The following is a 25,260-nucleotide window of genomic DNA, read 5'->3' as shown; positions in this document are numbered from 1 at the left end:
GGACTGACCTTGGAAGGTTGATTGCTGGGACCTTGAGCAGATGAAATATGGCCTATACGAGAATGAACAATGCCAAGAGCCTCGAGACGCCCCCTGGACCGAGATGGATCTGGCCATCTTCCTATGCTTCAGTAAGCTCTTGAGGATCCCGTCAGTTTTGGGATCGAAGAGCCCCAAACCATCAAAGGGGAGATCCTCAATCCTATTCTTAACATCCTCCGTAATTGGGGCAGACCGGAGCCATGCATGTCGGCAAAGAGCGACCACCGTGGCCAGCTGTTTCAATGAAACGTCCACTATGTGCCTGGCCACAATCCTTTCCTGGCAGGCCAAGGATATGGCCTCTTGGTGGTATGCGAGGCAGGTGCTCCTCATGTCGTCTGGCGCGGCATTGAGAGCAGGAAGGACTGCGTTCCATAGGTGCCTGTGGGAGGCCCCCATGGCCGCCAGATAGTTGGCCACTCTAAGGGCAAAGGTGGTGATGATGACTTCCTCCGGCTCAGAGACTGAGTGACATCCACCACCAGAGAACTGGGTGGAGGATGCTTGGCAAGGAATTCAGTACCCGCACCATGCGTCTTGTATAGGTTCTCGATGCACCGAGGTACCTGCTGGGAAGTAGAGGGCTTATCCCAGGATTCCTTGGCCAAACTCAGGAGTGATAGGATGAAGGCCAATCTAATAGGAGCCAGGTGATCCATAGTGATGTCCTCGAACACCTTGTTGGGCTGTTCCAGCTGTGGCTGCACCACTACAAGGTCAAGGACGCTGGCAATTCTCTTCATCAGCTGTCTATATGATGTGTAGTCCTCCGAAGGAGAGGGAGGATGCCTACTCACAGTAGCCGACGCTGGAGTAGGGAGGTCAGTTGGTGAAGTCTCCCTAATTTCTCCATCTGAACCTGAGTCTGATTCAGGACTCAGGAAAACCGAGCTCCGACTCCAGTCTAGCAAGGGCCTCCATGAGTTTCTCCTCCTGAGCTTGAGAGGGCAGAACAGGTGACAAAAGGGCCCATGCCGGTAGCTCAAGTCGATGTTTGGGGTCCTGGGTCGAGCCCGACGAAGGACCCCTCGCAGCTTGGGTCACCAGCTGCTTCCAGGCTCGTGACTGTGGAGGAGGGTCAACTGTCCTTCAAAAGAAGTTCTCAGAGTAAGGAGAGAACTGCTGAAACTGTTCACAGAATGACTGCCATTGCCAGAAAGCGAAAAATGTTGCAGGGTTGAAAGGTGATGGGAAAGCCGAACCCAAAGCCTCCTATTCTCAAGCTCCTCAGATCATCCCAAGGCTGTTGATGGGACGTAGGGTACTGTGCATCCTCCAATGATGCTGGTCGGGGTCGAGGTTGAACAGGCTCGGGCTCAACGTGCCGCGTCTCTCACTTCCTTTTCTGGGGTGGCGGAGCCACAAACTCAGGGGGTGACGAGAGAGGAACCGGCATCTCTGATTGTGGTGGGGGTGAAGCATGGGGTGACCCCAAAGACTGACTCAGCCGAGGAGAAACCTGCCTCACAGTCCCAAAAGGCAGAATGCCTTCATTGTCCAAAGCCTCGACTTCGGCAATGCGCCTGCGTAAAGGTGTTGGCATTGGTGTAGGAACCGCAGGACTAAGCAGATCCACCGATGGATCAGCCGTCTTCTTCTTCTTCTTGGCTGGGCTTGGGCCCAACGGAGGCTTTGATGCCGAAGTGGAGGCCGTCAACCTCGAGCCCGAGGACAACGATTTTCCCAACTTTCTTGCCGGTGGCAGAGAGTGCCCAGAAACAGAAGACGTCTCCAAAGATGGGGCTCTCGGGGAGTCCATCCCAGGGGCAGGTGGGTCGAGAGACTTTGACCAAAGAAAGTCTTCTTTGGTCAAAGTCTTCAGCCTATCTTGCCTGTTTTTTAATGCAGGCTTAGTGAAGGCCTTGCAGTGGGAACAGAAAAGGCACTTTGAATGACCGTCCTTTAGGGGAACCTTTGCATTGCAGGCCATGCAATGTTTAAAAAGTGCCTTCAAGGCCATAAACACCTCAAACACAATTTTATGTTTAACAAAGCCGACTCACAGTCCAATAGAGAAGTCAAACAGTCCGAGGTAAAGTAACGAGGGACGTCTGATAACAAATAAGAAAGGGAAGAAGTGAAACCGCACAGAAACTCCAACCAACGCTGCTATAGGGGCTGCAGGAAACAGAACTGAGGACCCAGTGCTGGAGGCGGGGACATAGCCTAGGTGGGAGGTCCCAGCACCAGGTGCTAGAGCTCTAGAAACTTCCGAGGCTGCTCTGCTTAGGTGCAGATTAACCCATTAGTATGCATTCACAGAGATACAAAGGAGAAACGCTGGTTTCAGATGGAGAACATGCAGCAGATGTTGCTTTGTTTTAATTACCATTAGCCTCAGCCTGCATGGACAATGGTGATAGATTCACTGGGAAGACTATTCTTCTCTCAGCTGAGTCAGCCTTCTTCAGAATCTACTTTTATGCAACTGAAGGAAGCATGCATGTTTATCGATATGCCGATCCATTCACATATTAAATGAGGGTGAGAAGGTCTAACTTTAATAATAGAAAGTGTGTGTCCATGCACACATACACATCCTCCCTCCTGCTACCTTGCCTCTCTGTGCTGTATCAGGTCAGGCCCTTTGCTCCCAAGCCTAGATCACTTCCAATGCTGGAAACAGAAGAATGCCTGCAGTGATGGAGCTGGGAGAGATTAGGCTGCAGAGGGAGAGGATTCAGGTTTGTTTGCTCATCCACACCTTCCATTATACATCAACAGAGCAGATATGTGAACTACTAAGTAAACATGGCTCCTATGTCCTACCTGTTTTGGTCCTTAAATGGTACTGTCTATAATCTCTATGCGTATAAAAATGTATGCACTGTGCCAAGAAATTTTATCATGATTGCTAGTTCAAACATACAAATTCCTCTATGTGGCACCTCCTTGGCAACACACGCTTAGGACAAAACTTTAGTGCAAACCAAGGAACACATATCTAGTGGCAGCTTCTGCAATCAATCTGCATTATCTTCCAGTGGAGCTTAGATAATTATCTCCCCGTATTAACTGCAAGCATGGACATCACCTGGGAAGTGAATGCTTGCACTAAGCGTGAACATGGCTTGGGGTGGGGAAAGAAATGCACAAGTCATTTTGCTTAATTTCTTCCTAACAACAAAAGCCACCATAGCATTTACAGCAAAATCTGCTCCCTGATTATGGAGCTAGTTCTTTATCCAATTCAGTTTTCCTTAACCTGATTTTCACTCTGGATCATGTAGTAGAAGCTGGAATCTAACACATCTGAAAGGCACCAGACTGGGAAAGCTGATCCAGAGAGTTTTGGCCCCTACTTCTGGCCCAAACAAACCTCCAAGACAGATTCTAAACAGCACCGTCTCTCTCTGATAAGCTGTCACTTCCAAGATCTAGCCTAGCAGTTTACATAAAAGATAAACTCTGAAGCTACATCCACTGATCTGCTTTACATCAGAATTCACAATATGTCACAGAGGTTTCAGAATTCTAGATGCTTGAGTGAACTTCACTTCTGAAGTGTGACAAAAAAGAATAAAACAAAAATGCTTTGAGGCAAGTAAATAAATGTAATGTATTGGCATTCTTCCCCTTGAACAAAAAATAAAAAATAAAGGAAAACCCCTAGAGGAGGAAAAGAGCTTGGACAGAATAAAAAAAATGCCTCAGTCATAACATTATTTTTAACTTGATTCCAAGCAATGCCTTCAAAACAGCTTACAAAGCACATACAAACTAAGTAAAATGCACAGTCAACACCATTTATAAAGTGGTTAAGAACATTCAAGAATAAAAACAATAAATGAAAAGTGTATTTTCCTTTATAGGGATTGAAGACCGCGTGGGTCTGCAACAAATAAATAATAAATAATACAGAAAAAAATAATGAAATTTATAACCTTCCCCCACAAGATAATTCCGATGCAGTAGAGTTTTGATGATCTTCTGGAATCCAAAATAATCACAGACATTCATCAAGCACCACAAAATCTAACAGGTGATATAGAAAAACAGATGTAGGTATGCATTTAATTTATATCCTGCCTGTCTTCCAAGACAGGAATTCAAGCGCTGTAACATAGTAAAAGGTGATTAAGATGGATATACTCTTTCTATCCACCTCTTGGTGAAATGGAGAAAACACTTCAAAAAGGAAAACAGACACTCTTAAGAGCTTACTTTAAAGCAAATGGCAGGAATTTGCTTTTTGACAGTGGGCGGGTCTCTCAGTCGTTTCTTCAGGATTGGAAAAGAACTTTTGGTGATGTCCACTTTGGAAAGGATCTTAAGAACACATGTTGGGTAGGCGTATATTCACTGCGGTTTCTTAAGAGCTATAATGGTCTCCTGGATTAGCCGAAGCTGCCCATCCCTGCATTGCAGGATCTAAGTTGGTCCCCATCTAATACCCAGACTCAAAGTCAGTTTGAAACAGATCCTGATAATTAGTACTACTTGCTGAAGAGCACTGAACTATTGGTTTGAAAAAGGAGGCTATATGCTACAAGACGTCATTCTAATTAATCACTTCTTCTCGCAAATAACTTTATTTATTCTGCAAACAATTGCTATAATTCTTCAATGTAAAGTTTTAGAAGCGGCTTCAATAAGCGCAGCAGAATGTTAGTTTTCTTGTGCTCTGTAGAGCAATACATTTTGACATCATTTGTGTTCCTAAACTTTCAAACTGATCTCAGCTAGGATATGTTCCAACTCATCTTTGGGGATGACAATGACAAATGAACCATTTTGAATCTGTTGACCATGGGGAACTGATTGACAAGCAGCATGGAACAATATCCTCTGGGTGACACAACATGACATGCAGGATATTAAAACTGCATTCATCCTTATCAGCTCTAGCATGCACTCTGTGTTTGGTCCAAGCCACTGGCATTACTCAATATTTTAAGAAATCCACATCTGGACACATTTCAAATTTATGTCTGTATGTGCGAGTCTGGGAATCTGGCAGGAAATTAGAAATCAGTTGACACATAGCCTTCTTTAAGTGGTGGTGTGTGTCTACACAATGTCAAGGGTAACCTTGTCTCAGCTCTTGCTATGTTGTTGTTATGTGATACCAAGTTACAGTACTTCTGACACTATGAAATAATGGCTTCCTAAAGGAAGCCATTAACAATCCTACTTGCATCTTGCAAACTAAAGGCTGTGGTTTCCATTATTGAGTGAATCCACATCATCTTAGTACTTCCTTTTTTCCTACTGTTTTCAACTTTTCCTAGCATTATTGTCTTTTTCGGTGAATTTCACTTTTTCACCACTACAATTTATGTAACTGCAGTTTCACTAGGTTAACTAACCATCAAGTTTCTGGCTATTATATCTTAGAATGGAGCTTCTTAAACGTGTTTGTTAAAAATACCAATGTTTCATTTCAGCTATGCAGAACTGCAAAGAACATTGTACAGTACTCCACTGTTGTAAAAGAAAATGTGGACCTGTCCTGACTGGCCATTTGGACGAGGCCTGGATCGAGCTGCAAAGGGTCAATTGAGGTTGTGGGGAAGGAGTGATGTGTCATTTAGCATGCTCCTCTCATCTGAATGGCATATCAACTTTCATGTCAATTAAACTCTTCCCCTGATTGTCTGCGGAGGGTCAGAGAAGTGAAAATATTTTCTTACTGCCCACAGCCACATTTTGAATCAGTAACAGACAAACTGGCAAATAATTTTAAAAAAATGTTTTAATCCAAGTGATTCATTGCATTAGCAATGAACTACCAAGCACAATAAAAAATAATTTTACTTCCCCATACCCTTTGCAGATGATCAAGGGAGGTGGTTCAATTTCTGCTATCCTGAAGCCGCTCGTAACTTGCTTTAGAATACCAGAAAGGAAAGGAGCTGTAAGGCTGTAGTTTAGTCTGTTCCAAGCTACTACATGCTCTGGGAATAGACTAAATTGGAGCCCTCCAACCTGCACCAAAATAGTAGAGCCCCCTAACAGTGATTCAAAAAGGTATGTGTTAGGACAAATTGGTCTGCTCCAGTGATGCCCATATGGGGATGCAGGAAGAGTGGCCTAACCCAACTCTTCAGTGCACTGAACAGCAACACAAATGCCCTTGTGGACAGCCTCTGAGTGCATATTTAGTATGCTATGTAAGTAAGGCCCCATATTGTTGAAATTACATAGAGCATAATCAAAAATAAATGTATGAGAGCTGAACTACCTTGAAGCATTGTTGGGTTGCCACCAGTTCTACTCATACCAACACTTTAATACGAACCTCTCTTCTTATCCCACCTTAGTTCTTTCCGTTTGGCTCCTTATTTACTGAAGTCTCTGCCATCATAAACCTTCTTCATCCCACTGTTTCCTCTATTTTCTTTAGATCTCCATTTTTTAGCCTGCTGAGCAACCTGTTTACCCTGAATCTGCTCATGCACACTTTGCTTACCAGACTGCGGTTTCACTTATGTGCTTATCAAATTACCATTAGCACACAACCTTGAGTGTCACTAAGTTCTGTCAGTTTGGTCCTCTCCATACTCTATTCTCATCCACTCATTATCTTCCTGCCCTTCTTATCTTCAGTGCCTGCCTTACATGTATCCTCCTTTATGTTTTTGCTTCTCAGTTCTTTTGTTGTTGTCTGTTCTTTAATTTTCCTCTTTGCTGGTGCAGCTGAGTTAACAATCTACAGCCACACAAAATGCCTGCAGTCGCCATTGTTGTAGCCAACAGCACCCGATTCCTACTACTCTTAATCTATGTGTAGTGTTCAAATCATGCAGCCAGTCTATTTGCATTTGTCACTATAGTTGTATTACTTCTCCATGCTGGATTGCAGGTACCAGAACGAGAGTGAGGATATTTATCAATATTCCATGACATGACAGCTTCCCAGCCAATGATAAGATGAGGCCTGCAAAGATGGATGTGGGGAGCTGTACTTTTAGTTGCTTGGTTTGGCTTTTGTTGTTTTGTTTTTTGCAACTCAATATTCCACTGGTATAGCAGGCAAACTACTGATCATTTATCTCAAATATATATGAAATTCTTTTTTTCAAAAAAAAAAAGTGCAAAAAGTTACACAATAAGGGAAACAGCTACTTAATGTTACCACACCTTAATGGCTAAGTCACAGTGTTCACTGGCAGTAGTGAGTTGTTCAATGTGTCTGTCCACATCTGCCACAGACAAACTACAGCTGCTCTTTTTTCTTCCACAGACAACATTTTCCAGTCCTGTCAGCACTCTCTGCAGTTCAGAGTTCAAGTCACTACAGGTATCTGTGAAACAAAGAAAATATGTCAGACATGAACTGCAAGTCACCTGAAAATGAAAATATTACCCTTCATTCTTTATTGAAGGAAGGTGGGACAGTGGGGAAATGTTGCAAACTTCTAAAAGATAACTTGAATAGGCACCCATTTTCTCCACAAATACCGACAATCTAATCTTTGGAGTTATTAATTTACTGTTATCTAACAATTATACAGATTTGGAAGTTATACGCTTGATTTTTATGACCATGCAATACTCTCTAAGAAAGGGGTCTTTCATATGCAACAGATGTTATCAATGGGAGGGTCTTTTTAAAACAATTTTCTGAATCATGCAACATACTGTTCTGAGGGCCAAGAAGGACTTCCCTCCACGCCCATAGGGTGGAGAGACTAATTCATCTTTTATGCCTTCCCATGAAGAATGTAGCATGGCTCGTTTGCATAGGAGTAATCTGCTTTTTAACTGTCATAATAATTTCAGCAGTTGTTTGTAGTTGCAAGTATTCTCATTATTGCAGGAGCAAGTAAGCAGATCTTGCCTTCTCCTAGAATGCATTTCATGATGGATGGCAGAAACAGGGGATAATACCATCTTTCTACACAGCTAAAAACAGCATTTCATCCCTTGATGCACAGTTCCTTTTGGGTTAATATAAGACAGCTTGCACCAGAAGAGATGCAAGGAACTACTTCTGTTCCCTTCTCTGCTCAATTCAGTATGCAGTACTTATTGAAAGTTAACTGCCTTCACTCCTCATGGCTTAGCCCAAAGAGATGCATTAGGAAATGCTGGAAATATGAAGAGTAACAATGTCTTCTAAACTGGTTTAAAACTGGACAGAATTTGTTTTAATGAATTTCATATAGCAAAACATTGCCAAACCACCTCTTTCCCACTATTCGCATCTCTTCTACTTTTTTCTTGTGTAATTACATTATTGTGTTACATTGTACTCAGCATGTTACACCTAATTTTCCAGTGTATGTGTTCTGTACCATCAAGTTGGAACTGACTTAAAGCAACTCTAATAGTGCTTTCAAGGTAAGTGAGATGTTTAAGGAGTGTTTTTACAAGTTCTACTCCCTCAGTGAGTTTCCCTGGCCAAGTGGGGATTCGAACTCTAGTCTCCAGAGTTCCAGGTCACCATTCACTGATCACAGTAAACAACAGAGATTGTTCCCTTCCTCTAGAGATCCATTGAACCCTGAACCAAAGTATTCCATACCTTGTGCAAACTACAGCTTAAAAGATACATTTAAGCAAGATGAGACAATTTGTACCAACCAAATGGTCCATATTTTAGTAGTGATTTTACTTTGAAGAGAATTTTATTCTCATCAGAGAAGTCCTGGAGATAGGCTCTAAAACTGGCTAGAAGCCCTCAAAGCAAATTGCTCATCAAATTAAACTTCCTAATATTATCAATGTGGATTATCTAAAGAGGAGTGTGGGACTCTTTTGAAGTCTGTTCATGTGCAAAAAATAGTTTTAGAAAATCCCCATGAAAAAACTCTATGCCTTGTCACCTTCACTTAGAAACCATTTTTCTATATTCAGCTGCAAAATGTTTGTTTTATAAATACAGTTTGCACCAAGAAGATTGCGGAATTGATAAAACTCCATTTATGTTGCCTGCATTCCTGAAACACCATAACAATTTGTACACATTTTACAAGACAATGCCTCCTTCAAACAAGCTCTTGTATTTTAAGTTCTAACCCTCAGGCAGTTTTTCTCCCAGGAAATAAGACCTTATAACAAGGCTACAGAGACTCACATCTCAAGGAGAAAGTAGATTAAACCCAGTCATATGATTTACAACATACAGCAAGAGAGATTAGCTATTTCAGCCCTTGATGTTTCATTGCCTATAGCAGTAGAGAGGCATATCTAAATTTTCTAGTATATCATGACATGCACATGCAGTTTGGTATGTCAATGAGGTTCCTGTATTAATGCAATGTGCAGTTCTGCATTTTCAGCTCATGATGAATTTGCATTATGATGAGTATATCCAGTAGGAAGATTTTTTAAAATGAGGTCAATGTACAGGACATATAAAAGAACAAAATAAAATACACACACAATGAAAAATCCAACACAAGGATGGATATTATCTTTATGAGACCACTGAAATCTCAAAAATAAGCTAACTTTTGAGACCTGCAGGGCTCTTCACAAGATTGTCCACTGAAGAGAAGGCAGTTTGGGGACTGGATTAGAACAGTCCCTGTATCATCCTGGCCAGATGTTAAGACCAAGATCTCCCAGTTTAAAGTGAAGTTCCAAAATAGAGATAGCAACCTTGTAAGACCAGTTTGAGATGTTAGATTTCACCACATATGACAAAGATTTCATTGCCTTTTGCCAACTTTTTGTCAGTTGCTCAACATCTTTCCAATTGCCTAATAAAGAAAAAATTAGCCAGTGTTTGGCTTGGAACAGGGATGTTCAGAAACACAGTAATCCCTGTATCAGAAAAACTGGACATTAAATTTAGGTTACACATCAGACAAAAAGAAGATGTAAGGAAATAATTAAAGAAATGTAAACCATTATGTTCACTATGACTGGAATAAGCCGGCTGGTGCCTTCCAGTTACCGAATAATTACAAATCCCATCAACTGCAGCCTGCACAGCCAGTTACCAGGGATTATGTTAAATATCATCCAAAACTCTCACTTGGAGGGCACCAGATGTAAAGTAGGGCCAGGGGCCCCTCAGATATGGCTACACTTTTAATAATTCATAGCTAGGATAGCCAATGAAGGAAGATGATGGGGGTTGTACTTCAACAACACTCAGATGCCCATATGTTCCTCAATCCAGGTATGCAGTATGGTGAAACCACCCAATTTGATTTTAAAGTGGTACCTCGACTTACAAACATCCCTAGTTAAGAACATTTTGACTTATGAACAGCTCTGGTCGCAACTTCTGCTTCTACTTGCGAGCGGAGCTTCCACTTAGGAACAGAAACAGGCGGGGGGAAAAGGTGGGCAATTCAACTTTCTAACTGTAGGTGGCGACGAGGCTGCTTCTTTGTGCTGTAGCTCTTTCAGCAGTTATAGGGTGTGTTGCAGCTGGAGGCTTGGGAGAGCCTCCTGCTTCGGAGTGAGCGTGTGTGTGTGTGTATCTGCAGGGAGGTAAGCTGCTGTTTTCTCCTTTAAAAAACCTGTTCTGAGTGGGTTTTGGTGGCTCTGCTTCAGAGTGAGTGTGTGTGTGTGTGTGTGTGTCTGCAGGAAGGGTTTGTTTCTGTGCTCTGCTTCGGAGTGTGTGTGTGTGTGCGTGCGCACGCCTGTATTTTGGAGGTTTTTTCATTCTTAAACCTCAGCAACAGAGGTGGCTCTAGTGTCTGTCTGTTTTTTGAGGTTTTTTCTTAAAGTCTCAGCAACGGAGCACCTTCCGACTGGGCTTGCTGTGCTCTTTTTATTTTTGTGGGTTATTTTTTTCCTCTGGGCAGCAGGGGGGGAAGCCGTGGCTGCTGACCAGAGTGAGGGAAGCTCCGGAGGAGCAGGAGGAGGCAGGCAGGCAGGCAGGCAGGCGAGCGCTTCCCGGCCAGGTGTCTGGCCCTTGCCCCGTTCACTTTGGCCAGCCTTTGAGGCTCCCTTTCTCTCCTGGGTTTGGTTTTGTTTTTTTGCAGCCCCAGCGCGTTCCTATGGGGCTTGTGTGACAAACCCAGACCTACTGGGATCTGCCACACTTTCACTAAGCTGCCACCAACCATTCCCTGTAAGAAGTCACACAGACTAGGGATGGATTTTTAAACAATAAAAAGAATAAGGTTTATTTTAAATACACACAGGGAAAATAAAACAATCAGGTGAATAAAATAAAGTAACGTGGCTTATTCTCACTCATACAAGCGTACAGTTTGGTTCACACAGAACCTTAACTTGAAGCACAGACCCTGAACCTATCAGTTCTGGCTACCCAACAGACACCTGAACCTATCAGGTTGGTACTCTGACACACAGTAGTACCCTGTCTGACACACAGACTCCCACAACAGCTTCTTCTTCCCAGCTGCTGCTTCGTCACATCCCAGTGTCTCCCAGTGTCTCACAGCATCATCTCTTCACCACACACGCTTCACATTTATACAGTACAGCCCCTCCTCCTGATGTCCCGCCTTCCACTCCCCATAGGATGGAACTTTCCCTCCAAACCCATGACAGACAGGTAACATCAGTGCTGTATGTAACACCTCCCCTCTTTATAAGTTGTTTTGTAGGGGGAAAGCTAAGGTGCTTTTCACCAAAAAACAACCTGTATAAAATACACAACAACAGTTATACATACCATATAATACTTACTTATCCTTACACTCTAAGTTAAACATTTCAATTAGGCATTTAAACATTTACCATATACATTACATCAATTTTACCTTTATTCATACAAACCAATTTCAAAACCAGGTACATTTTAACTTTTTGTTCTCATTATATACACATAGTCCATGTTCTTTCGCCGTCTTCATTCTTCAGGTCTTCTTGATAAGGCGTCAGCAACACAGTTCACTGACCCTCTGACCACCTTCACTTCAAAGTCATAGTCCTGTAGGTTTAAAGCCCACCTCATAAGTTTGCTATTGTGGGTTTTCATTATCTTTAACCATTGCAATGGTGAATGGTCAGTACACAGAATAAAATGTCTTCCCCAGATGTAAGGCTTGGCCTTCTGGATCGCGTAGACTATGGCCAAACACTCCTTCTCCACGGTTGCCAAATGTCTCTCACCTTTTTGGAGTTTCCTACTCAGGTAGGATACTGGATGCTGGTCACCATTCTCATCCTCCTGGCACAGAACTGCTCCTACCCCGCTGTTAGACGCATCGGTGTAGATGATGAACTCCCGGTCGAAGTCTGGAGCCCGCAGGACAGGATAGTTGATTAACGCCTCCTTCAACCTCTGGAACGCCGCCTCACAGTCGCTGGTCCACGGGATGCGGTCATCAGCCTTCTTCCTCGTCAGATCGGTCAGCGGAGCCGCAATCTCGCTAAACCTCGGGATGAATTTTCTGTAGTAGCCCACCAACCCAAGAAATGATTTGACCTTTTTCTTGGTGTTGGGTCTAGGCCAATCACGAACAGCTTCTATTTTGGCCTCCAGGGGTTTTATCACTCCTCCCCCTACCATGTGACCCAAGTATTTTATTTCTGGGCTACCCAGCTGACACTTGCTGGCCTTTACTGTTAGCCCTGCTGCACTTAACCTCTGCAGCACTAACTCCAGGTGTATCAGGTGATCTTCCCAGGTGTTACTGAAGATCCCTATGTCGTCAATGTAGGCCACTGTAAAGTCACTGAGCCCTGCCAAGGTCTGGTCCATCAGCCTTTGGAATGTGGCTGGTGCATTTCTGAGACCAAAGCTCAGGACTCGAAACTCATAGAGACCAAAAGGGCTGCAAAAGGCAGTCTTTTCTTGATCCCTGGGATCAATTCTTAATTGCCAATATCCCTTTACCAGGTCCAATGATGAGATGAACCGACAACCCCCTATGGTTTCAATCAGGTTGTCTAGCCTGGGCATTGGGTAGGCATCAGGAGTGGTTACACGGTTTAATTTCCTGTAATCAACACAAAACCTAATGCTCCCATCAGGCTTGTCCACAAGGACTATCGGAGAGGACCAAGGACTAGAAGAGGGGACGATTATGTTCTCCCTCAGCATCTCGTCCAGCTCCTTCCGCACCTTGTCCCTATAGGGTCCCGTTACTCGGTATGGGGATACTGCCTGCGGGGGTGCATCCCCTGTGTGGATCCGATGCATCACTCCCTTCACTATCCCCGGCTTGTTGGAAAACACCTGTTGATATTTGCTAAGCAGCATTTTTAGTTCTTGCTGCTGGTCTTGGGTGAGTGCAGGACTGATCTTTACCTCCTCTGGGTTGTATTTTACTTCCCCTCTACCCTCCCAGAAGGGTAATTCCGCTTCCTCACTCTCAGCTGCTTTTATCGCGAATAAAACCCTCTGTTCCCCTCTGTAGTAGGGTTTTAGGGCATTCACATGAACCACCCTCCTTGCTTGGTTCTCCTCCTGCTCTATTAGGTAGTTCAGGTCTGACATCTTGGAAATGACCCTATATGGTCCTGCCCATTTGAGCTGCAGCTTGTTCTCTCTGCAGGGCCTAAGCCAAAGCACTTCCTCCCCTGGGTCAAAGTGCCTCTCTCTAGCTTTGTGGTCATACCATGTTTTCTGTCTGACCTTCTGAGCTTGCAGGTTTTCTGCTGCCAGCTCTAGATTTCTCCTTAGGTCATTCATCAAGGTGTCTATGTAAGTCACAACGTCTTGTGGGTCATCCTGGGTGATCTGCTCCCAATCTTGTTTGATCAAGTCAAGGGGCCCTTTCACCCCTAAGTGTGCAGCAAACATGTCAGAGTGACCCCTTTGTAAGATCATAGGGCGATACTTTTCAGGCACCACCAGCTGACTTCTGATCCCATCTCCCCCTTTTGAGATATTCCTCAGGGTTTCTCTATATAAAATCCCCTTTTTCTCCAGAAATCTCACTGGGGTTTCAGGTGTTAGCTGGGCGTCAGTCACCTGTTCAATACACTTTTGGAGAGTGGCGTCTGCCTTTTGCTCCTGTCCAAATCTGCTGTCTGTGGTTAAGGTTTCCACCACAGCTTCTGAACTCCCCTCTGCTTCCGTCTCTGGCTCATCATTACCCCCCTGAACTGTCCCTGTGGTGGCTTGTGAGCGTGTAATCACTAGCACCCGTTTCACATGTTCAGCCAGGTCATTTCCCACGAGCACGGCTGCTGGCAGAGTCGATGAAATCGCTAGCCGCCAATCTCCCCTCCAGCCTTGAAAGTTGACAGGTACCTCTGCTACTGGCAGAGAGATTACCTGCCCCTCAATCCCTGCTACCTTCATGCTCTCATTTGGGATTATAAACTCCCTAGGAATAATATCTGGATGGCACAGGGTTACCTGGGAACAAGTGTCCCGCAGCCCCCTATACTGACGGTCAAGTATTCCTACGTCCACTCCTGCTGTCTCAAACAACTGAGAATCTGTTTTTATCAGCAAGCAGCGCTTTACCTCCACAAGAGGACCATTTTCCTCAGCCTGATCAGCAGAGGTAGCTGTTCCAGACTGAGTAGCCATGGCAACAGGCTCCCTCAGCGACACTGAGCCTTGCTCTTTCTGGACACAGAACACAGCTTTTGGCTTGGTCCCACTAGAATTCTGAGGCACCATTCCTTTTAGCTGCTTTAATTTCTCACACTCTGAGATTAGATGGCCCTTTCCCTGACAGAAATAACATTTTCTGGTGTATTTTGATTCTCTCTCATCTTGTTTTGGTTTTCCCTCCAAAATCTGAGGTCTTGGTTTCATGTCTGAGGGCTTCCCTTCACCATGGGCCCCTCCCCCTTGCTGGCTTTTCCCTGGTCCCTGAGAGTACTTGCTGTAGGTTTCTTTGGGTTTACCTACAAATTTCCCCTCACCCAAGGGCTTTCTTATTTGGGAAATAAAATCTGCGATCTCTGCGGCTGCTGCCACAGATTTCGGTTTCCTTTCCCTCACCTGGAATTTCAATTCCCCATGCAGGACTGAATAGAACTGTTCCAGCGCTATCAAATCTTTAAGCTGCTCATAGGTCTCTGTTCCTTCCTGCGATAGCCATTTCTCAAGCAGCCTCACCAATTGGGCCCCCACTTGGGTAAAAGTCTGTTCTGGTTTTTTTGTGAGGGACCTGAATCTTTGTCTCAGCTGCTCTGCATTTATCCCATGTCTGGCAAACACCAGTTTTTTAAACTCTGCAAAATCTTTCATCAGTTCCTCAGGCATCTCGGCATAAACCTCAGCCAGGCTACCACTGATTAAAGACCGCATGATGGTCATCTTCTCAGTTTCCCTCACTGAGAAGTCCACAAACGCTCTTTCCACTAAGGAAAAGAACACCTCAGGACAATCTCCCTTGTGGTACACAGGGAATTTCTTCAGGTCAGCTTTAGACAATTGGCCTCCCTCAGAATCCCTATTGTTATTATTGTTCTGGTTCATCAGTTCCAGTTTTCTTAATTCAAACGCCATTTTCTCTCTCTCCATTCTTTCTTCTCTCTCCATTCTCTCTCTCTCTAATCTTTCTTCTCTTTCCCTTTCCTCCATTTCAAATTGCCTCATCCTCAGTTCATGCTGTTGGACTATGAGCAATTTTCTGAGTTCTGGGTTCTGCTCTCCTGTGCTGTCACCCTGCACTGAGCCAAATTCATCCTCAGAACCTTGGTCAATCTGGGGGTCTTTCACTTCACTCATGTCTGCTATCTGGCTTCGAGTCAAGGGCATAATCCCCCCTCAGAACAGGCTGCTTTAAAAAGTCAAGCCTCAAAATAAAACGACCACTTTTTTTCCTTCTTGCCTCAGAACCAGCTCTCCCTAGAGATTGCTGCTGTTCTTCAGCACTAAACTTGCAACAGTATCGAGTCAGAGCCTACCCCCCTCTGCTGGGCCTCTCAGCTGGCAAGCTAGATCACTGTTACTACGCAGTTTTGCCTCAGCTTTTTCCCGCCAAAACTAGGCTGCCTCAGAGCACCTTAATCTAAGTCTCCCCAGTTGGCACGTTCTTCTACTAGCGCACCTCCCCGTGAGGTACACCTAGAAGATTACCTACGCGCCTCAGACTGTCCCTGACTAGACCCCCCTTGCTCTGGGCACACTTGCCAAGGCTTTGCTGGACCACTGGACAACTGGACCAGTCGTATCCCACACGCTGGACACCAATCAATGTGACAAACCCAGACCTACTGGGACCTGCCACACAGTTACACTAAGCTGCCACCAACCATTCCCTTTAATAAGTCACACAGACCAGGGATGGATTTTTAAACAATAAAAAGAATAAGGTTTATTTAAATACACACAGGGAAAAATAAACAATCAGGTGAATAAAATAAGGTAACGTGGCTTATTCTCACTCATACAAGCATACAGTTTGGTTCACCCAGAACCCTTAACTTGAAGCACAGACCCTGAACCTATCAGTTCTGGCTAACCAACAGACACCTGAACCTATCAGGTTGGTACTCTGACACACAGTAGTACCCTGTCTGACACACAGACTCCCACAACAGCTTCTTCTTCCCAGCTGCTGCTTCGTCACAACCCAGTGTCTCACAGTGTCTCACAGCATCATCTCTTCACCACCCACGCTTCACATTTATACAGTACAGCCCCTCCTCCTGATGTCCCGCCTTCCACTCCCCATAGGATGGAACTTTCCCTCCAAACCCATGACAGACAGGTAACATCAGTGCTGTATGTAACAGCTTGCAATATTTTTTTTTTAAATTTTTTCTTCGGCTGGAATGGATTAATCGGTTTTCAATGCATTCCTATGGGAAATGGTGCTTCGACTTATGAACTTTTCGAGTTATGGACACTGTTCCAATACGGATTAAGTTCATAAGTCAAGGTACCACTGTATAATCATGACTGATATAGGTTGTAGTCACAACAGAAGCATAGGCAGGACTATTTTTACAAATGTTACCATATTAGTACCAACAACTAAGACTGGTGTTTTTAATGTGCTTTCAAGTTGCCTCTGACTTATGGCAACCTCATGAATAACTGATCTCCAAAATGTGTTGTCCTCAACAGCCCTGCTCAGCTCTTGTGAATTTAAGATAGTGGCTTCCTTTAGAGAGTCAATCCATTTCATATTTGGTCTTCCTCTTTTCCTCATGCCCTCAACCTTTTCCGGCATTACTGTATTATCTTTTCCACTGAAGCTTTCCTTCTTTCGCTTCTTGGCCTTTTGGCTAAGATCAAGTGTAGATGTTTTATAGCTGTTTCAAGTTGCTTTAAATAACAATTGGACTCAAACATACAAAGTGCTAATTTTCACTGAGAAGGCCAAGAAAGTTAAATTAAATGGCATATCTCAAAATACTGAACAGGGCAATATGGTTCAGTTCAAACTTCATTTTGAAATCTCCCAAAACATGAATCTTAAATAGTTATTTTTATGGTAATTTAATAAATTTAAAATCATAAGCTCAGACTGCTCTCCTCTGATGTATTCTTAAAAGGCATTAGCATCCTGTCTACATCTATAACCTTCCCCCAGGCAACATTACTCTTCAACCAGCAACTCTGAATTCCCTGGACCACATATAACCCTATAGAACACAACTAATATTAATCATGTCTACCTAGCAAAGAAAAACAAGGCCTTCTATATTAATTTCCTTTTCAAGAAAGGTCATGGCGTTAGTTGAACACATATGATGTCTAGACAATATGCCTGCATGCTTAAAAGGGGGGGGGGGTACATTATCAGAAGCACAGGTGATTGTCAACAGTTTTTTCTTTCTCCATTGTACTTTGAAGAAAATGTTATAAAGTCATTCTGCAATCAGTATTTCATATTACAGTACTTAAACTGCTGGTGGAAGCTGAGGCTCCAATACTTTGGCCATCTCATGAGAAGAGAAGACTCCCTGGAAATGACCATGATGTTAGGAAGGTGTGAAGGCAAGAGAAGAAGGGGACGACGGAGGATGAGATGGTTGGACAATGTCACCGAAGCTACCAACATGAGTTTGACCCAACTCCGGGAGGCAGTGGAAGACAGGAGGGCCTGGCGTGCTCTGGTCCATGGGGTCACAAAGAGTCGGACTTGATTAAACAACTAAACAACAACAAAACTGTTGGTATGTTCTACTAACCTATATTGTGATGGAGGAAAGCTACCTGAGTGCAAGTCATTTGCCTCAGTAAATGCATCAGAATCACTGAAGTGAGGCTAAAATTGGGAGTATGTTCTCCTTCTGATTGAAATATCAGTGGCACTTTGATATCCGCACAATGCAGTTCAACATTCTGAATCTGCCTGCCCATAGAAGCAAAGTAGGCTATATCTATAGAATATCTATAGAATGTGTTGGCTTTGCAACCCAAAACCTGCTGAATTTTGGCAAAAAACAACATTATCAGTCATTTTAACACAAACATCTCAACATTTAGCCAAATATTACTGTGAAACTTGCAATCTGTGCAAAAACTGACAGCAACAAGACTTAGAAGAACAGTGCTTTTCCATTTCCTTTGTTATTTGATCTGTGGTATTGACTATCAATGGACTGCATATTTATAGTACTGTATGTAAGAGAATGAAAGGAGTATGACAAGGCTGTATATTGTCTCCCTGCTTATTTAACTTATATGGAGAATACATCATACAAAAGGCAGGACTGGATGAATCCCAAGCTGGAATTAAGACTGCCGGAAGAAATATCAACAACCTCAGATATGCAGATGATACCATTCTGATGGCAGAAAGTGAAGAGGAATTAAAGAACCTCTTAATGAGGGTGAAAGAGGAGAGTGCAAACAATGGTCTGAAGCTCAACATCAAAAAATCTAAGATCATGGCCCATGGCCCCATCACCTCCTGGCCCCATCACCTCCTGGGGAAGATAGGGAGGCAGTGATAGATTTTACTTTTTTGGGTTCCATAATAACTGCAGATAGTGACAGCAGCCACAAAATTTAAAGACACCTGCTTCTTGGGAGGAAAGCGATGACAAACCTAGACAGCATCTTAAAAAGCAGAGATATCACCTTGCCGACAAAGGTCAGCATAGTCAAAGCTATGGTTTTTCTCAGTAGTGATGTATGGAAGTGAGAGCTGGACCATAAAGAAGGCTGACCGCTGAAGAATTGATGCTTTTGAATTGTGGTGCTGGAAGAGACTCTTGAGAGCCCCCTGGACTGCAAAGAGAACAAACCTATCCATTTTGAAGGAAATCAACCCTGAATGCTCACTGGAAGGACAGATCCTGAAGCTGAGGCTCCAATACTTTGGCCATCTCATGAGAAGAGAAGACTCCCTGGAAAAGACCCTGATGTTGGTAAAGTGTGATGGCAAGAGGAGAAGGGGATGACAGATGACGAGATGGTTGGACAGTGTCATCGAAGCTACCAACATGACTTTGACCAAACTCCGGGAGGCAGTGGAAGACAGGAGGGCCTGGCGTGCTCTGGTCTATGGGGTCACGAAGAGTCGGACATGACTTAATGACTAAACAACAACATGTGAGAAAGCTAAAATCACTAGCAAGTAATAACAGAATGCAATATTTTTAAAGGGAAAATAAAATTGCCAGGTATACTTAAACATTAATGCTTAATGGAAATTTTTTCTCCAGTGTAATGGTAAAATATTAGATGGATATGTCACACCAAACAGATGGCTTATATCAGTGCTTTCCAATCATTTGGTTATGGACTTATTTATATTAATATGATTTCTTATTATGAATTTCCCAGCATCCGATTGAATCTGAAGACTCATCCTCAAACTAAGGATCAGGATTCAGGACTGCACTAGGGTCCCTTCCAGCTTTGCAGGTCTATGATGATGATGATGATGATGATGATGATGATGATGATGAAACTATATAACTTTCAGTTTAAACTTTATTTCATTAAATACAAAAACAATGTTACCACATTCCTTCCCTAAGGGGTTTTGAACAAGAAACTGGGGTAATGTTAAATGTTCTTATTGATTTTTTTAACGTTGTAAGTAGTTACTTCCATATGAGCCTACCAGGCTGTTAAGATCTAGCCAGGGGGCCCTTTTGAAAGAGCCACCCCTCAAGGAGGTAAGAGGGATGGCTTGTAGACAAAGGGCCTTCTCGGCAGCTGCCCCCAGACTATGGAACGCCCTCCCAACTGAAATTCGCCTGGCGCCGACACTGATGATATTTCGGCGCCAGGTCAAAACCTTCCTGTTCCAGAAGGCTTTTAATTGAAATAACATTAACTGTGGGTCTTAATGATGGCAATTTTAATTGTATTTTTTAATTGTATTTTAATTGTATTTTAACTGTATTTTAATCATTTTATTTTATTGCATTGAATTTTAATTGTTGTAAGCCGCCCAGAGACCTTTGGGTAGAGTGGGCGGCATATTAATTAATTAATTAATTAATTAATTAATTAATTAATTAATTAATTAATTAATTAATTAAATAAATAAATAAATAAATAAATAAATAAATAAAAGGAGAAGCTGCCAGATTGACTTCTAAGCCATGTCACCAAATCCCTTACTTTGCCTATAAAGTTTTGTACCAGGAACGTACAGTACTTTGGGATTTGAACTTATTTAGAAATCTGAAGCAAAGGAGGGAGGGAGAGACTTATCAGTTTCCAAATCAATCCAAAGTGAAGCTTGAAAGCTTGAGGTGGCAGTTGAATGAAATTGGCTCTCTGAAGAATCAAATATTACTTCTGCGCTTCATGGTTAAAAAAACTGAACATTAAAAAAAAACCACTCACTGGGAAAATGAAAGTAATACTGTAACACAACTAGGAATCTCAAGGTAGAAGGAGATTGAAACCTCAAGCACTAATGAAAAGTTCAAGGTGCCCTATAAACCCCAATCATGGAGCTACTGGGAACCAGGAAGCCCAAAGCAAATGAAGATTGACAGCTCAGGTACCACTGAAAAATCCTAGCTACCCTAGAAACCTCAATCACAGAGCCACTGGGAGGGAATTCTCCTGGCCCTGCAACAGCTGGCCTTTTTGTGAAGCAAGCACTTTGGAAAGAATGGAAACCAATTGCATTGCTTTGATTTTCAGGAGGTAGGGTGAGTGTGCATTGGATAATTTCTCCTCTTTTCTTTTAGGCAGCTACAGATCTCTATCCACTTGACTAAGAGCCTCTGTGTATGTGAAGATTGTACCACTGTGGGGAACTGAGCAGGAAAAGTCACACTATACTTAGTAATAGGGCATATGCTGTCTAAATTGCATAGCTCCCAGCTGGGTGGTGAGGAGGAGAAAGGAAGAAGGGAATGAAGGAGACTGGTGTGAGCTTTGCCTGTACATTGGAGGTGAAGCAGTAGTTGATTTCACAATTCCAAGTCAGAGCCCTTTATTTTTCTTATTTTCAAGTTTTTTCACTATTTAGAAAATACAAATAGGTAAAAATACTTACAAACCAGATAGGCTACAAATCAGCTCAAAGCAAATTGAAAGTGATTTCTAACATAAATAATTTGGATCAAACTAGAGCAGATACACAGACCCAGTTTTTACTAGTCGTTAAAAATTCATTTCTGCTGCTTTGATAACTCACATTCAAAAATATTGCTCACCCATGTCAGCTGTGACCATAGTTGATTGGTTTTCTGGGACAGAAACAGAAGTTTGATCTTGGTCCATACTGTGTGAATCTTCATTGGCTTCATGCTGACTATGACTAAGTTCTGACCGAAGTTCTGAATATTCATCTTCTTCCCTGAATAGACAGTCAAAAAAAATATTTTTCTATCAATCAACAAACAGAAAAGGCACATATATTGGTCCTATAACTGAAACAATTAATCACAATTTCTTTTTTTATGTTACTAAATACAAGCCAGCATTAAGGCAACAGAAAAATTTCTAACCCAGTCTTCCCTTCTGATCACATCACTATCAGTTATTATTTTATTTTATCTAGAAGCTGTTTTTCTCACTGACAGCTTACACTAAAACAGTAATAACGAACTCAGTGCTCAAAATCCTCTTGTGTAGTTACAGTGGCAGAAAGTAAACAATGTACTGTAATCTACAATGGCTTCTTGTTGTTAATTAATGAATACTTGCTGGATTTTCAGACATGGAACTCAGTCTGGTGACTGACACACACCTAGGGTTGCCAGATGCAAGGGTACCAAAAGGAGGACAGAGAAAGACAAAAAGGAGGACGGAGGAGGACATATTGAATGTTTCATTTGTATCATTCCAGATTAAACCCGCAATCAATACGATTTTATTACAATAGCTGCCAATAAATGTCTCTTAGGGAACCGACCAAGAAACAATCATGTTAAAAAATTAAAATAAATTCAATGGGGGCTTTTTTCCAAAATTCCTTTCCACCTCTCCGCCCCATCCAAAATTATAACATAAAATATACAAAAGCCTGATATTTTAAAGGTTTTTATCTTTACCTGCCAGATGGAGGACATTAGGCTAAAAAAAAGGACATGTCCTCCTTTTGCCTGACATCTGGCAACCCTACATACACCTGAAAATCCAAGCAGGGACATGTTAATGGTCAGCAAGAAGCTACTGTAAATTATGTATAAATACACATTAGTTTCTTGGACAGCACATTACAAATATCAGAATATACTTTTAACCCAGTGAAATTTTAAAATTCAGTTAAAATACAGTAAAACATCTCAATAAAAATAGTAGCAAATGCCAGAAATAAAAGAAAACCAGCAGGCCATTTGTTTAAGGCCTGATGGAATAAAAATATATTTGTCAGCTGGCAGAAGGACAACACAGAGAGCATCCTAACCCAAACCTCCCATTGGCAGAATTCCAAAGAGTGGGAGTGGCCACAAAGAAGGTCCTATCTTGAATTCGCACCAAATGAGACTTGCTTGCTGGTGGATGTCTGCAATATTCCCATGGATCTATAGGTTTTTTTTTTGTCTAATGGCAAAAAATGATAGCCCTCTCATGAGAATATTACCAGAAGGCCAATATATGCGACAAGATGTCATTATTTAGTTATATTTACTAGCAATGTACCTTCCTGCTTGATAGGGTACCATTTTCCCTCTTTTTCAGAATAAAACAGTTCTATAAGATGGGCTGAGATGTACTGACTGACCCAAGGATATCAAACAAGTTTTTGACTAAGCAAGGATTTAGATTTGTGTCTTCCTGTTCTATGTCTAACACCCTAATTCATTACATTACAGTGTTTCCCTTAGATTAGTGGTTCCAAGGCTAAAATATATTGGTAGAAAAAAATTAGTCAATGCACTTAAATTGCATAATATGAAAAACCAACAATAATTAGGATACCATATAAATTTGCATATTATGCAAATTGCCTAATTTGCATAGTATGCAACACTGGCATGATATTTAAACTAGGATGCCCCAATTTGAAGAGCTGGAACATGGCACCCTAGTATGTGCAAATTAACTTGGTGTGTGTCAAGAAGATGACTGGGTCCCCTGAGCAATAAAGAAATTAATGGCTTCTTCCTTCCAAGTGCTCAATATTGCTAAGATCCACTGATTAAAAAAAAATGTTTATGAATGATTTATTTATACTACATTGAGGAAGAGAACCAGCATAAACTCCTCCCTGAGATTACAAAAAATGCGTACAGTAGGACCATGTAGTAGTAATATTTATTTTGTGGTCACAGACCTAATACATTTAAAATTTCAAGAATGATTTAAAACTATTTAAAATTAAGTAGATTCAGCTGTAAAACATTGAATATTATAAAGCACAGGTGAGAATTTCATGTTCTGTGTGCAGAAAAAAAAGAAACTTGGCCACAAGTTCTGTTGTGGGCTTATTTGTGTTTGCTAGAAAATATCTTGTGTACCAGTCCAAGGGACCTGCCTGGGAAATCTCTCATTACAGGGCTAAGGAGTCTGGCATGGTCATCCCTGTAAAAACTGCATTTGAAAAGGATATGCTCTAATGTTTCAATTTCTTTATCATTACAGAGGCATAGTCGATTTTCATATGATAGGCCCATGGTACCCGCAAGGGATCACTTCCAAGCCTCTTCATGCTGAAACTCACAGATGATAGCAAACCCCATACAGTATATAGCATAGTTCTGGAGCCCTCTACTAGCCAGTTCTGGTAATTACATCACGGAAATATGTATTTCTGGGGTTTTTTATTTAATATTTTTAATATTTTCAGACAGCAGATAAGTGAAACTACGCATACTGATCCTACAGAAATAGGGGTCATACTGTATTCATTTTTATAATTAAAGAAAAAGAGCTACATTTTCTTTAATTTCCTTCACTTATTATTACTCCATGCTGCTAACAAGTCTATTATTTCTGTATACCACCTTTTCTCTCAGTAAGCCGGTTGCAATAAGGGCTATTTATTGGCAAGGGCAATTGGGCATCATACTTCCACGCATTAGACATATTAATAATAAAAGTTTCTAGAATAGCTAACTTCAGCTCAAAAGCATACTTTCTCAACAATATCAAGAACAAAACATACAAAATACTGTAAAACAGTTACAGTATATGAAGAACAGATCTGAAGAATATTTTAAAATGTTGCGCAATACATGATAAAGCAAGTGAGGGAAGTAAATCCCAAGTGGTATAAATTAAAGTCTAAGATAATAAAATGTGAATTAACAGTCTGTGAATAAGTTAATTATTAGGCACAACACAAGCCAACAATAATTAGCTTTAGACAAAAAACAATTACCACACAGTCAAAGAACTGTCTTTTTTGGTCAGAAGGGTAATTTGTTTGCTCATTTATGTCAACTCTCTGCAATTAGCCTTTCATTTGAAAACCTGAATTACCTCTCTGAGCGGAAAAGAGGATAGGCTAATCACAGTGGTAATACTTGTACACACAAGCTGTAATGAACATTGTTTGCTATCATTTTTAGTCACACAGATTTAAACCCACAATATGACATGGTTTTAACTTCTTTTTCCACCTCATGAAACTAAATGTTATGAGCTGGCTGGAGATTTAAGTCAAACTTTCAGAAATACTGTAGTCAGTGTACAAAGTAGTGCACAAATGAATAAGAAGGTAAAATCGATTCTGCAATACTGTGTATTATTAAACTATACTCGTTGGCATAACTACTGAGAAAGAAGACCAAAGAAGGACGTCTTTGTTTACCAAAGATCACCATAGATTTATTGGGAGGGGGAGATTTCTGATAAGTAAACACTCTTCCATTCTTTCTACTGGCTTACAAAAACTGCTCACAAATGATTTATTTCTATTGCATATATTACATTGAGGAAGCTGCCACAGTTTCAACACAATGAAACAAATTATTCACAAAGGTCAGTCAGCCTCTGAAAAGAAGCAAGAAGTCTTTGATTACCAAAAATCTCCTCTGCTGATGAGGTCATCACCCATCCATCAAATGTAGTTTCAACAACAGGACTTCAGCAAATTTATTTAAAGAGCTTTC

The 25,260-nt window shown here is 41.9% G+C and overlaps 1 protein-coding gene across 5 annotated transcripts in view; it reads right to left on the bottom strand.

Moving 5' to 3' along the window:
- The window catches only part of MCC (MCC regulator of Wnt signaling pathway), a 320,126-nt gene that overhangs the window by 52,100 nt on the left and 242,766 nt on the right, over positions 1 to 25,260 (bottom strand). For all 5 annotated transcript variants that reach the window (XM_020780019.3, XM_072992456.2, XM_020780020.3 and 2 more), the window contains 2 exons: positions 21,415 to 21,557; positions 7,126 to 7,289 (listed from right to left, as the gene is read on the bottom strand). In XM_020780019.3, the coding sequence (XP_020635678.3) occupies positions 7,126 to 7,289; positions 21,415 to 21,557 (307 nt within the window). The remainder of the gene's footprint in view (positions 1 to 7,125; positions 7,290 to 21,414; positions 21,558 to 25,260) is intronic.

The sequence above is a fragment of the Pogona vitticeps genome, chromosome 2, assembly GCF_051106095.1.
Source record: "Pogona vitticeps strain Pit_001003342236 chromosome 2, PviZW2.1, whole genome shotgun sequence".
Lineage (NCBI taxonomy): Eukaryota > Metazoa > Chordata > Lepidosauria > Squamata > Agamidae > Pogona > Pogona vitticeps.
Note: the sequence above shows the minus strand (reverse complement) of the source record. Positions and strands in the feature narration are given on the sequence as shown.